Source organism: Halichoeres trimaculatus, unplaced genomic scaffold (assembly GCF_033239565.1).
Source record: "Halichoeres trimaculatus isolate MK-OKI-2021-1 unplaced genomic scaffold, fHalTri1.1 fHalTri1_scaffold_15, whole genome shotgun sequence".
Lineage (NCBI taxonomy): Eukaryota > Metazoa > Chordata > Actinopteri > Labriformes > Labridae > Halichoeres > Halichoeres trimaculatus.
In genome coordinates, this window is record NW_027437193.1 from 2580997 (window position 1) to 2597904 (window position 16908).

A 16908-nucleotide genomic window follows, 5' to 3' on the forward strand; every position below is an offset into this window, starting at 1 on the left:
TCAGACTAAGCCAAATAACCTGTAGCACTTTGTTTCACAAGGTTTCCCCTTGTGTCTCAATTCTTGCTTGTGTTGAACGTCGCTTTGGACAAAAACGTCTGAAACTGTTGAACCACGTCTGCTCAGGCCTGCATGAAGACACCAAACTAAACTTTTCAGCGTCAGATCTTTGAGTCCAGATTGAGTCTGGATCCTCTGACCTGTCCCTCCCCACCCCTCTACCCTCTAAACCCGTGATCCAGTCTTACTTGTCAGCCAGCGTGCGAGCCTCCTCAGCCAGCAGCGTCATGTTGTTCGGATCCCCGGTGCCGCTCGGAGGTTTGATGTCCTACGACAGAGGAGACAGAATCAGCTCCGTGAACCGGACCCTACGCTCACAGTGACCGTGAACGCAGCGTGGTCACTCACCACTTTGCCGATGGCGTCCTTGGCCTTGTCCAGCTCCTGCCGGGCTCGGTCGATGAGGTCCTCAGCGTCTCTGACGCGGTTGCGAGCGCTATCGGCCTGCGTGCCGGTGTCGTCCACGGTGTTGCGGATGTTCTGCAGCCGGTTCCACTGAGTGGTCAGAGTGTTGTTGATGTTGCTGAGGCGGTCCAGCAGGCCTTTGTCCACGTCTGTGGGGTCAAAGGTTAAAGGATGGCGTCAGTGCTGAAGGAGGAGGTCACGTGACATCTGGAGCAAGATAGGGTCAAGGTCTTACCTTTGCTGGTCTGAGCCTCCTCCAGCAGATCCATGATGGCTCTCTCCGCCTCCTTCATGCGGTCTTCGAAGGCCTTATCGCTGACTGTGTCCTGACCCGAGCCCAGGTTGTCGATCAGAGTCTGCAGGTCGTGCAGCTTCTGCCTCTGCTGGTTCACCTGCACACACACACACACACACACACACACACACACACACTTATTTCAGACTCTGTCCACTCTGCTACTTCTCTCAGAGTAGAGTTGGACTCCGGTGTCCTCACCTTGTCCCTGACCAGGCTGTAGCAGGACGGACACTGCTGGCAGCCGGGCGCCGAGCGGTTGTAGAAGTAGTTCTCCTCGCACATGTCGCAGCGGGCGCCGACGAAGCCGGGGCGACACTCACAGCGCCCGTCCTCCTTACACTGACCAGACTGAGAGCCCTCAGGGTCGCAGTCACACGCTGCAGAGACACCGAGAATAAACCCATCAGATGGAGTGTGTGTGTGTGTGTGTGTCTCTTCGTTCACGAACAGCATCAGTTCTTACGTTTGCATCCAGACGAGCTGAAGCCGAAGAAGTTGACCTCGCAGCGCTCACAGTGCAGGCCGGTGACGCCGGGCTGACACTCACACTGACCCGAGATGATGTCACACTGACCGTTGGTTGAGCCAATCGGGTTACAGTTACACCTGAGAGGAAAGAGACAAAGACAGATGAGCGCTCAGAGCGACGTGCAGCAGCAGGAGGAGCAGGAGGAGGTGAAAGCTGAGGCTCGCTGACCGTTCACAGCCGTTGCCGCTCTGCAGGTTGAAGAAGCCGGGCTGGCAGGCGCTGCAGTCGCGCTCCGCCACGTTAGGAAGGCACGGACACTGACCGGTGACCTGAGAGCACGCCGTCTGGCGGTCCACGGTTCCCAGCGGGGAGCAGGAGCAAGCTGAGGAAGAGGAGGAGATGTTATCCTCTCTGATGTCATGTGACTTTTTAACAAACAGGAAGTGATGATGTAACCGTTACATGCTTACATTTGCACTTGTCGTTGGGGTTGCTGGCGAGGGCGTTGCCATAGTAACCCTCTTTGCAGCGGTCGCAGAAGAAGCCGTCGGTGTTGTAGATGCACTTCAAACACTCGCCGGTCTCACGGTTGCAGTTCCCGACGGCGTTGGGGTCGATGTTGTCGCTGCACTTGCAGGCGCGGCACGCTCTGACGGGGCCGCTCTGACCCAGGGGGTCGCCGAAGAAACCGTCGTCACAGAGCTCACAGCGCTTACCTGCGCAGGTAGAGCAGAGGTCAGGCACAGATTCAGCTGAGAGGCCCTGGAGGAAGGTGTGTGTGTGTGTGTGAGTGTGTGTGTGTACCTGTGGTTCCTGTGGGACAGTTGGTGCACACCACCTCTTTGGTCTTGTGGACGACAGCGCAGGTCGCTCCGGCCGGGCACGGACACGGCTGACAGTCGTTGGAGGATCCTCGTGTGGCGTCGCCGTAGAAACCGTCTTTGCAGCGCTCGCAGCTCAAACCGGCCGTGTTGTCCCGACAGTCGCACGCCCCTGGATCAAAGACAAGAGAGTTAGTGGAGTCACCTGTGCAGGCAGCTGGTGGTGAACCAATCAGCTGACAGCTCAGTGAAGTGTCACACAGGTGAGGTCGGGGTCACCTGTGCCGGGGTCGCAGGCCTCGCTGTGTCCGTTACAGTTGCACGGCTCGCACGGGCTGAAGGCTCCTAGCTCCTGGCGGGCGCGGCGGTATCCCACAGTGCACTGCTCACAGTGCTGACCCTGGTAACCCTGAGGACACGTGCATCGCTCCACCCAGCGGGCTGGAACACCTGGACCCCGCCTCGCCGTCACCAAGGAGACGTCATCAAGGTAACCAGCACCTGTTGAGATGATCAGTTGGTGAGCTCAGAGGTAAACAGGAAGTGACATCACAGAGCTACATAAACAGAGTGTTGGTGCGTGCGTACTCCTCTCGCTGTAGGTGCCGCGGATCTTGATGGCGGTCAGGTTGTGGAGAAGTTTCTGGAAGTCTGAGTGGCTGATGGTCGGTCTCCAGGGGTAATCTGTGCTGTCATGGAGCCTGAAACCAATCCAGATTAAAGTATAAACACCAACAAGACACACCAGATTAACCAGATTATACTTTAAAAGATCTGTAATCCAGATTAACCAAATAACAAATGAAAACGTGTTTAATCCAGTTAACCAGATTTAAACTGAAAAACGTGTTAAATCCAGATTACATCATTCACACTTACAAGACAGACCAGATTAACCAAGTTAAAGATGAAAATGTGCTTAATCCAGATTAACCAGATTACAGCTAAAACATGTTTAATGCATATTAACCTGATTGCTGTAGAAAACATGTTTGATCCAGATTGACCAAATTACAGCTGTTTAATCCAGATTAAATTATTGACACTAACAGAACAACCAGATCAACAAAATTATATATTAAAAGATGTGTAATCCAGATTAAATAAATAACAATTAAAAACATGTTTAATCCAGTTAACCAGATTACATCTGAAAATATGTTTAATCCAGATAAAATCATTACCACTGACAAAAACAAACCAGATTAACCAATTTTAAACCAAAACATGTTAAATCCATATTAACAAGATTACATCTGTAACCATGTTTAACTCAAATTACAGCTGAAAACTTGTTTAATTCAGATTAAATCAGTAGTACTAACAAGACAGACCAGATTTGCAAGATAACAGTTGGAATCATTTTTAATCCCGATTAACCAATTAAAGATGAAAACATGTTTACTCCAGATTGACCAGATTACAGTTGAAAACATATTTAGTCCAAATTAAAGATATTACAGTTGAAAACATGTTTAATTCAGATTAACCATATTACTTTTGAAATCATGTTTAATCCAGGTTAACCAAATCAAAGATGACAACATGTTTAATCCAGATTAACCCATTAAAGATGAAAACATGTTTAATCCAGATTGACCCTATAACAGTTGAAAATATGTTTAGTCCGGATTAAACAATTGACGATGAAAACATGTTTAATCCAGATTAAGCATATAACAGCTGAAAATGTGTTTAATCCAGATTAACCAAATAAAAGATGAAAATATGTTGAATCTGGATTGGCCAGATTAAAGATGAAAACATGCCTAATCCATATCAACCAGAGTATGGTTGAAACCACGTTTGACCCAGATTGACCAAATTACAGTTCAAAAACATGTTAATCTGGATTGACCAGTTTACATATGAAAACTCATTAAATCCAGATCAGATTTTAAAAAAAGTTTAGTTTAATCCAGATTGTAACAACAGTTTATTCATGGTCAACATCATCGAGATAGAATGTACTTTTTATCTATCACTTATTCCAGATTATCTTAATCCAGATTAACCTGTATGACCACCAAATGCTTCAGGATCTAAATGTGTTTCAAATTTGATCAGGATTAAGAAACTTTCAGCCCAACATCGTAATCCAGACTATGTGATTATGACCTAGAATCGATAAACTCCAGATTAGGACCGTGTTAATCCGCTCTCCCTCACCTGAAGACGTAGGTCTGCATGTTCTCGTTGGGGTAGGCGTTGCCCTGTGCGATGAGGGGGACCGCCACCCTCAGGTCAGCGCCCTCCAGGACCAGATCCTCCGCCGACAGACGAGTGTCCCGCCGGTCGACCCGGAACTGCAGAGTCAGGTTCTGTCCATAACTCAGCATCTGGTTCCCCAAGAACTTCTCTGTGGGACAGAGACCGGAGCAGGGCTGGAGGTCAGACTCTGAGTTCAGACCGGCTCCCAACGAGACCATTTTTTAGGTCTTTGTGTGTGTGTGTGTGTGTGTGTGTGTGTGTGTGTGTGTGTGTGTGTGTGTGTGTGTGTGTGTGTGTGTGTGTGTGTGTGTGTGTGTGTGTGTGTGTGTGTGTGTGTGTGTGTGTGTACCTGGGGCGATGAAGTACATGGGGAAGTAGTCCTCTGAGATGAGGGAGATTTCCTGTCCGCTGGGAGACCACTGAACAGAGACGCTGGAGCCATCACGCTGCTGAGCCGTCCACTGCTCGTCATCTGATTCACACACACACACACACACACACACACGTTTCAGCACTAGTTTCACACACCTGGCCAGGTAAGGGTTAGGATAAAACTTCTGCTATGAAAGTTTCTGCCTGCAGGCGCCGTTACCTCTGCTGAAGGCGGAGCTGACGGTGTGGACGCTGTAGCCATCGGCGCTGTCGCACACAGACGAGTGCTGGAAGCAGAAACACGGCGTGCAGCCCTGAGGGTTGTTGGGGTCCAGGTTGAAGTAGCCCAGCTTACACCTGAGGGACACAAAGAGGGTCATTCAGAGACCAGGGTCCAGCTCAGAGCCACAAAACTCATGTTGGACATCTTCAGCTCTGGCTCCTCCTGTGCAGGTGTGGACAGGTGTGTGTGTGTGTGTGTGTGTGTGTGTGTGTGTGTGTGTGTGTGTGTGTGTGTGTGTGTGTGTGTGTGTGTGTGTGTGTGTTACCTGTCACAGCTGAAGCCCTCCACGTTGTCTTTGCAGCGACACTGACCCGTGTTCACGTCACACTCCTGAGTGCTGCCAGAGGGAGAGCAAGAGCACGGCCTGACGGAGAGAAAGAGAGAAATAAATGAGAAAGAAAGAGAAAAACAAATGAGAATTAAGAAAAAACAGGATGAGAGAAAATGAGTGTGACCGGGGAAAGACCGATGAATAAAGATGTAAATAGAAAAAGATACAGAGAAAAAAAGGAGGAGGGACGAAAAGAGGAAAAAAGAAAGAGGTTGAGAACTGTTTACTTTCAGTTGACAGAAAAGGAAAGAAACAAAATACACTGGAAGAGAGAAAGGAAATAGAGGGATGGGAAAGAGTGAAGGGAAGGAAAAAGGAAGAGGAGGAAAAATAGATTGAATTGTAGAAAGAAAAAAGAGAGAAAAGAAAAATAGGGGAAAACTGGAAAAGTTGATCATCTAGTGAAGGAAGAAAGAAGAAGAAAAAGGGAGGAAGAAAAGAAAAGAAAAGGAGGGAGGAAAGAAGAGACAAGGGAATAAGGAAGAGAAAATGAGGGAAAATAGAGAAAAGGAGGAAGAGAAGAAAAGACAAAGAGGGAAAGAAGGAGAGAAAGAAAGGGAGGGAGAAAAGAAGAGAAAAGGGAGAAAGGAAGAAAAAATGAGGGAGAAAAGACAAAAGGGGAGAGAAGACGAGAAGGAGAGAAGAAGCAAAAGGAACAGAGGGAAGAAGAGAAAAGAGGGGGAAAAAGAGAAAAGGAGGGAGAGAAAAATAGAAAGGAGGGAGAGAAAAATAGAAAGGAAGGAAAAGAAGGAGAAAATGTAAGGAGAGAAGAAAAGAAAAGGAGGGAGAGAAGAAAAGAAAAGGAGGGAAAGAAGAGTAGTAAAGTGTGGAGAGAGAGAAAATAGGAAGCAAAAAAAGAAAGAAGGGATTGAGTAAAAGCAGTGATTCACAAAGAAAAAGAAAGAAAGAAAGAAAGAAAGAAAGAAAGAAAGAAAGAAAGAAAGAAAGAAAGAAAGAAAGAAGGAAAAGGAGGACATGTCGAGGAACAGAGAGAGTTAGGGATAGACGAAAAATAAAGAGAGAAAAGAGGGAGAGAAAAGGGAAAAGGACAGAAAAGTTTACTCAGTTTGCAGAGATGGACAGAATGGAGAGAGGAAGGAAAAGGGGAAAGAGATGAAGAAAGAAAAGAAAACAGAGAGACGAGGAGAAAGAATGAGACAGGAAAAAGTGGTGAAACAAAGACATAAAAGAGAAACGGGAGAGTGTGTTTTAAATCCAGAGGGATGCATTTCCATTTTCAGCCAGCAGAGGGCGCTGAGAGCTCACTGTGACAGACTGCAGACACTCCTCATCATCATCATCATCATCTCCTCCAAACATCAGGCCAGCTCCATCACAACAGTAACTGTACTCTGTAATATGACTCAAAGGGAGCACTGCAGCCCCCTGCTGGACAATAAGGGAACTGCAGGTCAGGGACACAATGTCTCTGATGATTTAATAACAAAACTTTTTAGTTTTTAGTTTCATGAATATCTGTGTGAGGACATCCTGACACTCTGAAAGACCGCTCTCAGACTGGGAACAGTTTGTTTCTGAGGTTTCTCCAGGTGTTTTCAGGGTTTACTGAAAGGCAGCAGCTGGATCAGAGAGTGTGTGTTAGAGTGTGTTGGTGTGTGTTGTGTGTGTTGTACCTGCAGCCGGCCTCCGTCAGGCTGTGAAACCCGGGCTGGCAGCGGTCACACTTCTCTCCGGTCACTCCGGGTTTACAGGCACACACTCCTCTGTTGTCACACTGTGGAGACTCCGATCCTGAACACACACACACACACACACAAACACACACACGTCAACCTTGCAGCACGTGCTAACAATCAGCTCCCGTTACAGGCCGTGGGGCAGCGCTGGTGTTAGTGTGTCAGTGGGTCTGGAGCAGCAGCTGGTTCAGGTTAAGCTGTGGTTTCTGTAAAATTCACCCAGACCTCAAAGTGCATCGCTGAGGTTTCACATGTTTCCACTTTAACTTCCTGAAGACTTCCAGAAAACACCGCTGAGGGTTTTCACCACTGACATTTAAACGAGAACATGTCCTTTGGGCATCGTGGAGCTCTAACGGGATCGTTACATGTGAGTGTTTGTGTGTGAACTGACCGACGGAGTTGCAGCCACAGGGCAGGCAGCGGGCGCCGCTCTGGTCTCTGTGGTAGTTGTCGAGGCAGCGCTCACAGTTGGGCCCGTCCGTGTTGTCGGCGCAATTCCTGCAGTGACCTCCATGACCCGTGGCTCGGTACAGCTCTGCATCGAAGTAACACTCAGCGCTTTTCCCGTTACAATCACACGCTGAAAGACAGAGAAAGAGGCAAGATTTAACACACAGAAAATACAGATTATACATTACCTGGGAGGCAGGTAGTCTGAAAGCAGTATGATGTGTTTTGCATGTCTGTAGAGCCGGAAATGTGGGCAGGACAGCGAGCTAAGAATGTAGTTACAAATACAGCCCATGTGAAGAAGAATAACATCACCGCAGGTTATGTGTAAAAGAAGTTTTGTCTCACTTTGAGGCATTTTTTGGCCAAACAGTGCAATCTTTTTCTAAAAAACTCCCTTTGTCAGAAGCGGAAGAAGTCAATGAATGTTTGATGCATTTTTTATGTTTCTAGAGTGAAGATTGTGGAAGTTATGACAGTTTGTTTGAGAAAGTTGTAACATCTTCACTCTGGCTGCTGATGTCACACACTCTAACAGCAGCGATTTTTGTGAAAGTTCACGTTGCTTAAACAGTGAAATCTCAAAAACAGTTAAAGATATCTAAAAGTTACATCACACATTAATAACTGAAAAATTTGTGAACATTTTAAAGCAAAAATGGAGTCTGTAGGTGGAAGTATACTGAAGTTTTAGCATCTCAAAGTTCAGGGAGTTTTAGGATGTGAAGCTGAAGTTCCCCATTCGTTTTAATGGGGCAAATGTTGTCAGAAAAAGCTGCATAAATCAAAAAGTTTAAGGGTTAGAGATGAGAAAATTCACAGAACACATAACCAAAAGAAGCTGAATAGTTTAAAATTGGAATGGAGAAAATCAGACAAAATTTGAAGAAGTAGTTAGTGTAGCAAAAAACGTACAGAAGATGGAGGAAAAAGAATCGGATGCTGATTCAGCATTTCCATATAACAAGTAAGCCTTGTGGAAACAAAGAGGAGTTTTTATGAGCTGTAAATCATGTAAAGACACTATGGGGGCACCAGAGGGACAGAAAAAAAAGCTCAAAAAAGCCCACTCTTTAAGTAGAAACATCTGTAATATAAATAAATTGAGTGGGAAATCTTTTACTGTGTGACATAAACTCCCACAAAATGAGCCTTTGGCTTGGTTTGATATGAATCTAACATTTCAATTGTGAGAAAACAGGGTTAAATCTGTACAAACTGACATAATCTGAGTCAAATCAGTGTGAAGTTGGAAAAAAATCTTCTCGAATCTTGAAAACAAGACAGATTCAACTGAGACGCGACTTGGAAAACTGGGATTTTTAGTCCAGTCTGTCTCCAGTTCCTGGTTTTTCCAGTGAACTGTCAGCTCATCTCTTAAAAAGGCAGATCTGGAGTCTGCACATGTGGGTCATGTTTGGATGAACTGTGCAGGTCTTCACTGAACGAGCACCAGCTGCAGGATCGTCACAGCAGAGGTCGAAGAGAAGAGACACTTCCTGCTGTACAGCTGTAGCAGATCCTCTTTTCGAGATCATTTTGCGGATGAAAACCCGCCCTGAGCGGCTCAGACGGGGTTAAACCAGGTGGATCTCATCTGTATGTTCCTACACTCGTAACAGTTTCCACACTCTCCGGTTGCTCATGTTTCCGGCGTTGATGCAAGCGAGGATTAAACCGAGTGTGGGAGCAGGAGGACAGGAATATTCCCTGAACCCTGTTAGTCATGCATCTGCAGAGTGATATAGGAACTACAACTCCCACAGTCCTCTGGGACTGTTCTGACTAATGCTGAGGTTTCCCCCGCTGGAAAGGCTAGGATCGTTTTCTGCAGAGTACAACAGCAGGCTGCAATGCATCATGGGATGTGCTCAGTGGGTGGACAGTGATGTTAAAGTGTTGGCGTCTCGTCGACAGAAACAGACGGATTTAGCAGCTTCACTTGATATGTTTACGACTGCTAGAGCCAAATGTTGTGTAAGGCTTTGACGGCTCCAAAATCTGTCTCAGCGGCGCTCACCTGGAATAGATTACAGGTGATATGGCGAGCAGGCTTACCCAGACACTCGTTGGAGTTGTCGGCAGTCGCCCTCCTCCACGGCCGGTCGTTGTAGAACGGTTTGCAGACGTTGCAGTCATCGCCCTCCGTGTTGTGTTTGCAGTTGCACACCAGGCGTCCTCCACCGTTCTTCACACACTCGCTGGCGTGGCCGTTACACTTACACCTGACGGGACAGAAACACACCTGTTAGACCTTGGAGAGCGCCAACAATCTGCAGCTTTCTTAACAGACAGCTTTCTGAGTGCGTGAGTGAGATCCACAGATCTGGAGCTGTGACATGAAACCAGAGCGCCGTGCTGCGCTGTTATTGTTTTCATTCTGATGAAGTTTTTCCTCCCAGCGGCTCTGAGGAAAGGTTTTGTTAAACTTCCTGCAGGGGGGGAGGGGGGGGAGAGCCCCTCACAACAGGCCCAGACTCGCTCTGCAGCCACCTTCGGTTATTGTCTCAGGTGTTGCTTGGCAGAGAGCTGTGGAAAAAGTGACTTGGAGAGGAAAGAGCGGAGCATGAAAGCCACAGCCTCCATCGCTCTCTCCTACAGGCTGAAAAACTGGACTTCAGTCTGATCACATGACTTTTTTCATCTTCAGGAGAGAAGTTTTTTTCTTTACCAACTTTCTTTACTTTCAGTCAGTCAGTGCGCCTTCAGACCTCTGTTTGAAACAGCAAAGGAGGAAGAGTGCGCCAAACCCTGCACACCTGTTTTCGTAATATTTACAGGGTGAAGAACGAATTTATGAGTGAGCTCGTCTTGTGAGGTCTTCACGAGGAACACGCTGAGGAACAACCCGTGCTGTTCTTTGAGAGAGATGCTCAAACCGTTAGCTTTAAACTTAGCCGTTTAGCTTCATTATTCTGACTGTTATAAACTGATAAGGTTAGCAACAAGACTGACCTTGTTCTTCAGATTCTGTTAGCCAACTATTAGCTTTGAGGCTAGCAATTTGACTGTTATCTCTGACATGTATTCTCAATTCCATCCCTGGTAGCTTTTACCTACAGGCTAGCTATTTGCAGTTAGCTATACAAAAGTTAGCTTTTTCAGCCTGTTCTCTTTAGACTAGCTTTGATTAGCCTCATGCCTGTTAGCTTTCACTCAGGTTAGTAAGACTTATCAGTGACATTTATCTTAGAAATCAGCATTCAGACCGTTAGCTTTAAAGCTAGCTTTGTACTTTTACCACAGGCAAGCTATCTAACAAAGGTTGTCTGGTTTTTAGCTTTAAAGTTAGCTTCTTTGTTGTTGTTGTTGTTGTTGTTGTTGTTGTTGTTGTTGTTGTTGTTGTTGTTGTTGTTATTTTGGCTAAATACTTGTTTTCGAAAAATCACTTTTCAAAGTGTTAGCTTCAGAGTTAGCCATGTATCATTTACTGTAGACTAGTAATCTACTGTTGATTTCATGCCTGTTAGCTTTGACTCAGGTTAGCAAGACTAATCAGTGGCAATTATCTTAGAAATTAGCATTCATAATGCTAGCTTTAAAGCTAGCTTGGTACTTTTACCACAGACTGGTTATCTAACAAAGGCTTTCTGGTTTTTAGCTTTAAAGTTAGCTTCTTTTTGTTGTTGTTGTTTTGGCCAAAGACTTGTTTTTGAAAAATCACTTTTCAAACTGTTAGCTTCAGAGTTAGCCCTGTATCATTTACTGTAGGCTAGTTACCTACTGTTGATTTCATGTCTGTTAGCTTTGACCCAGGTTAGCAACACATATATTTGATTATTATCCTTGAAATAGCATTCTACAGCCAGCTTTAAAGCTTTTGTTTTTACTGCAAGCTAGTTCTGTATTGTTCATTTCCAAACGGTTAGCATTTTAGTTACCCCTGAATTTTTACTACTAGATAGCTACCATATGTTAGCTTTCATGATACCAACTTTAAAGTTAGCTTTGTATTTATCATTATTTCTTTTTCAACATACTGTTAGTGTTAGCTTGAGGACAGCTAGCTTAGATTAGTATCTACAGTTCTGTCCTAAACTTGAGTTACCACCATTAGCTTACTGTTAGCCTTAAAGATTATCATATGACAGGATTTTACCATTTGCTCTCTGTTTTATTTTTAACTTTTGTTAGCAACTTGATTGTTGATTGGTTGCTAGCTTTTAATCTTTTAGCAAGACAAAGAAGCTCAGCGGCTAACAAGTCTTAATTTCTGGGCGAAGTAACTTTTGTATCTGGCTTCAGTGATCTTCTGTTAGCTTAAACTTTAATTAAATAGAATTTACTCTTTAGCAAGCTAATGTTAGCTTTCTCTTAGCTTTAACGTGGAAATAAGAAACAGGAATCTGGACCAAAACAGACTCAAATCTTAAAATTTAGTCGGCCTCAAAGCTTTCAAAGACATCATTAAAGTCTTGGAGAAATGTTTGTTTATGATTTCATTTTTTCCTGACGGTTAGCTCAGAGAGTCCACGTCCTGAGGGCTCAGAGTTTGAAAAGTTGAGAGAAGAAGAAAATGAAGTTTCCTGATCTGTCCGCCCTCGGGCAGCGTGTTTTAGAAAGGTGAGCTGCTCGTGCTCCTCAGCTCTCAGGTGAACAGGTTCAGGTTCGTCAGGGTGGGGCTGACTGACTCCTCAGAAACTCCTCCTTATACAAATACAGGCTGAACTCTGCCGCTCTGACAGGTGCTCTCACCCAGGACTCTTCCCTTTTCATCCGCCCATCATGGCGGTCGGTCCGCCCCGCTCCGGTCTCGGTGTAATCCCGCCCTGCCGTCCAGGAATGCCAGGAATGCTGGCTGTGTAATGGAAATCTGCTCCACATTTCAAACAGATTATGGCTGCAGAGGGAGCCTGTTTCACACTCCGTAATGCCTGTCCAAACCTTTTTTTTTCAGACGGGAGGAAAAGGAGTCCTTCTGTGGATTCCTGTGCAGGCCGCAGGGAAGTGGACCACACAGTGACACACAAAGACCAGGGTCCACAAAACCACCTGACCACCCTCAGTCAGTCAGGGCAGAGTCTTTGTCTGAGCCGACTTCCTGCTCACACTCAGACCTTTCTTTAGCGGCGTTACTTCTCACTGCGGTGCACTTAAAACCTGAAGAGTGTGACAGAATATAACCTCAACCTGCCGACCTCTGTCCTACAAACACGCCTCTCTTCACTCTGCACGTCTTCAGCCCTCACCTTCCTCCCACAGCGAAGTCAGAGATGGCGTAGTAGTAGGACTTGAGGACCTTGGGGTCGTTGAAAACCTCGTCTCCGAACGTGTTGAGCCTGTTCAGGGTCACTCTGATGTCGGTGGCGGTCACCCAGTCCTGCAACAGACACAACATGGACGCAGTGTTAGACATGAGGCCTGTTTATCAGGACGTAAACAGATCCTGCAGACAGTCTGTCACGCTGAGGAGCTCGTGTGTCTCTGGAGGAATCAGGAAAACCACAAAAATGTGCACAAATCGACTCAACTTTCAATCTGAGTGCTGAGATTGCAGATGGATTTTACAGCTTTGATAAAAAGGCAGTAAAAATGAACCGTTATCAATTTCTGTTTCTATACCACGGCAACAAAAAGTGAACACCTGGTTCAGCAAAAATCAGTGAACATGGAGCAACATCTGACTCACTGTTTGTGGGAATGATAGAGCAGCTGAATCAGATTTCCTAAAAACAACGTGCATCTCTTCAGTGGACCTAGAGGTATCCTACATGTTTTTATAAGTTACTAAAGGAAGCGAACATCGTCAGTATTTGCCGACCTGTGAATGAGGGGAGTTAAGAAATTGAGCACTCCATACGTATTAGAAAACATTAGATAATAAACTTAAATCATGATCTTAAAAGTGCCTAAATGTGACTTGCAAGTGTGTCATCCCAAATCTCTTGGGACTCCAGTTTGCTAGCTTGCTATCTGAGCCATATAGGTGTTATTATGGTAAGCAAACCAAGCTCCAACATAGTTTGACGAGGGAGTGCAGATTTATTGCCAGAGGAGTTCGGGCTGTAAAAGTGTGCGGTGTCTTTTTGAGAGCAAACACGTAAAAAACTTCAGAGATGAGACAGATCACTGGAGTCAGTAAAAACATTAGCTTAGTACGCTAAACTGAGCTACACATTCAAAACGTCCTGTCCTGTTAAAAACCAGGCAACGTAGGGAGGTTATACCGTTTCTCACTGCACAGGGGAGCATTGAAAACCATTCACTGAAAGGAGACTTTCCTTTCCACTGCCGACGTTTTATTTGATGGACCGCCGAATAAAGACACAATAATTGTTGCTAGGCACCGCCCTGTGTGATTTTGACTGATTTTTTTACTTTGTATGGCTCATGTGTTGGTCGTGGACACTAAACTGGTTTTGTTTTTGTCCTCACTGATATTTTTTCTCCTGTGTTTGTCAGGAGATCCTACATGTAACCATGGCTGCATTGTTTACATGTGAAATCAGCTGTTAGCAGCCTGTAGCATATCAATGCTAACTGGTGCTAGGCCAGATGTTTCCCCACAAGGTGAGGAGAAGGAGGTGAGGACGACGTGCTGGTTCTCAGGTGTGAGCTAAGAAGTGACGACATGGACCTCTAAGATGGACAAGCTAGCTGTGCTAACCCAGCAACAGAGGGAATACCAGAGAGCAGAGTAGCATCATGCTATTCACAGACATGGCTAACAGAGCTAACACCAGACACCAACGCCACATTGGAAGAGCTTCACCTGCTGGACCTTTTTGCACTTTCTTTACACTTTCTTACGTTTGTTTTCTTGATAGCCGCTGTGACTTCTCCTTGGAGATAAATAAAGTGTTTTCTATTCTATTCTATTCCTCTGATATGTTTGCACAAATCCAGTACTAAGCGTAAACAACAAAAAAACATCATGATTCAGCTTGCAGTTGTTTACATCGCTTCCTGAAATGAAGACAGGTCATCACGTTTTTATATTTTCATTTTTTGATGGAAACAGGCATGACAGTACTGTAAGTCAAAAATTATGTCTAAAATCTTCATTTTTTAATTTTGTTTTGCTTCTTTTTTAACAATTAATTTATTAGTCTTGACTCAAGGCTGTATAGATGTGTAGCAAAAGTTTAATGATAAAAATGTCACTATAGCACGTAAAAATGTAAAGATGGGAAAATGTGGATCTATTTGTTTGACGCTCGCAGTGAGAAAAACAAATCCAAAGAATGAAGTAAACGTGTAAACAATGACCCCGTCCTGATGAACAGGAAACACAGAGAACAGCTGAGACTTCTGGGAATGTCATCCACTGCCAGAATCCAAAGTATTTGACACTTTCACATCCGACCTGAGGATGGCGCTGGAGGGAAAGTCTCAGCTATGATTGAAAGCTGAGGGAAACAGGAGGTGTACGTTCATAAATTCAGAGGACTCAGACCTCCTCCTCCTCCTCCTCCTCCTCCTCCTCCTCCTCCTCCTCCTCCTCTCTGCAGCAAACGCAGATGTTGAGTGAAATACTCCTCAGATATGAAGTTTCTGTGGAACTTGGCTCGGGGAGCAGCAAACACAAACTTCAGGCTGTGGGAAAACGGTGACGCAGAGCGGCTAACGCTGACATTTTGCAGTGAAATGGAATTTACTTCCTTGGCTTTCTGCGGACAAACGGCAGCTGTGCAGAATTAGAGCAGGACACCTGTTTCAGTTTGTATCATCACGGAGGATAAAGAGTTACCCAACGGCCCGCTGTAAGAAAAGGCTCATGGGAAACTGAGAGGGAAGGCTGCTGATAGCTTTGTTCAGTATCAGCAGGAAGCTTATCAGGCCTGGAGGTTATTATCCGGCGCAGGGAGAGCACACAGACCTGGACCAGGCTCTGACAGGACCTGGTTCTGCTCATACAAGTGTTTCTGGGCGCTGTGAGTCGCGTCATCGCTCCAGCCTCAGCAGGAAACTGTTCAAATATCCGCTGACAGCTGATCCCGTGCTAACAGGAGGTTTAAGGCTCCTGTTTATGAAGTGATAAAACCCTCAGAGAGAAGCCACAGAGACGTGAGCAGAGCGCTCGAAAACGCAGCGTGTCTGATAAGCAGAGTTTGATTTCCTGCGGTTGGAGGTTTAAATCATGTTCAGGTTGAACTTGGTGCTCGTTCATCGTCCCACGCAGGAAAACTTCTCCCTCCTCCTCTTCTTCTTCGTGTGACTTTGCACTCTGATGCTAAATCCTCGTGTAACTGCTGAGAATGTGGAACAGATTTCTGATTCAGACTCTGAGCCGTGACTCAGAGCCCGCTGGACTTAACATCTTTGTTATGAAGGCCTTGTTTCCAGAGTCCGTCTCCTCTGCTCAGAGGGAAAATCACTTTTCCACCCACGATTCCCAGTGATGAGGGATGACAAAGACACAGGAAACAAATCTGAAGTAATGGACTCATGAATTTAACGCTGAAGTCTGAAAAGAGTCTGTCTCCTCATAGAGCTACATGTTAAATAAAAGAAAAACTGCAGTTCCCTAAGTGTCCACTAGAGGTTGTCTATTTATAGAGCTACATGCTAAAAAAACAAAAAAAACAAAAACAAACTGCAGTTCCCTTAGTGTCCACAAGAGTCTGTCTCCTCATAGAGCTACATGTAAAAAAAAAAAAAAGCAGTTCCCTGAGTGTCCACTAGAGTCTGTCTCCAGCAGTCAGTCAGTTCCCATACACTGCAAAAAACTAGAATCTCATCATTTTTGTCTCATTTTTCTCAGAAATGTCTTTTTTAGACTTCATATGAGCTACATCCATTTTTGCCAATGGAAAAAGAGAAAAGTTATTCGTATTGAGACCATATTCAAGGTTCAAGGAAATTTTCGAGCAAATTTTTTTTCTTCCATTGGCAGATTAGTTTCGACTTGTTACAAACAATTCAGACCTCATTTTTGTCTTTAAATAACTTGAACAAAAAAAAATGTTTCTCTGGACTGACCTGAATGTGACTTGGATTAAATATAACGAGACAATTTTGACTTCAATTAAAAAGGAAAATTGATAATATTTTAGTTTTTTTGCAGTGTAGAGCTGCATGTAAAAAAAATGCAGTTCCAAGAGTGCCCACTAGAGTCTGTCTCCAGTAGTGAGTCAGTTCACACAGAGCTAATTTTGCTTCTGTCTCTTTAAGCCCCTTGGAAGCACTTTGGAATCACTCAGCGTTCTGGAATGCTAACATTCTGGAATGCTCCTCCAAAGATTGAAGAACAGAGCGGAATGTTTCTGATTGGTCAGTGTTTGTTTATGATGCTCAACAATCAGTGATGTCACAGATTGAGTCATTCTAGGTTCAAGAAAATGTTTGACCAAATTTGTCTTGTTCCATTGGCAGATTTTTTTATTGCTACAAGTAATTCAGACCTCATTTTGTGTTTAATTAACTTGAAACAAAATGTTTCTCTGGACTGACCAGTTGAATGTGGCTCGGATCAAGTATAATAAGACAATTTTTTACTTAAAATAAGAAAGAAAAAAAAAATCAATTGATAAGATTTCAATTTTTTGCAATGCAGAGCTACATGCCA

The 16908-nt window shown here is 44.9% G+C and overlaps 1 protein-coding gene across 1 annotated transcript in view; it reads right to left on the minus strand.

The window, feature by feature from the left end:
• lamc1 (laminin, gamma 1) overlaps window positions 1-16908 on the minus strand; it is a 69704-nt gene that overhangs the window by 9797 nt on the left and 42999 nt on the right. Inside the window, exons 3-20 of the mRNA XM_074688067.1 lie at window positions 12590-12720; window positions 9459-9625; window positions 7342-7530; window positions 6885-7002; window positions 5185-5283; window positions 4857-4993; window positions 4614-4736; window positions 4223-4412; window positions 2642-2754; window positions 2333-2554; window positions 2037-2225; window positions 1703-1948; window positions 1461-1614; window positions 1227-1369; window positions 962-1140; window positions 701-857; window positions 409-614; window positions 249-328 (exon numbers count right to left, since the gene is read on the minus strand). Coding sequence (XP_074544168.1) covers window positions 249-328; window positions 409-614; window positions 701-857; window positions 962-1140; window positions 1227-1369; window positions 1461-1614; window positions 1703-1948; window positions 2037-2225; window positions 2333-2554; window positions 2642-2754; window positions 4223-4412; window positions 4614-4736; window positions 4857-4993; window positions 5185-5283; window positions 6885-7002; window positions 7342-7530; window positions 9459-9625; window positions 12590-12720 — 2843 coding nt within the window. The remainder of the gene's footprint in view (window positions 1-248; window positions 329-408; window positions 615-700; window positions 858-961; window positions 1141-1226; window positions 1370-1460; window positions 1615-1702; window positions 1949-2036; window positions 2226-2332; window positions 2555-2641; window positions 2755-4222; window positions 4413-4613; window positions 4737-4856; window positions 4994-5184; window positions 5284-6884; window positions 7003-7341; window positions 7531-9458; window positions 9626-12589; window positions 12721-16908) is intronic.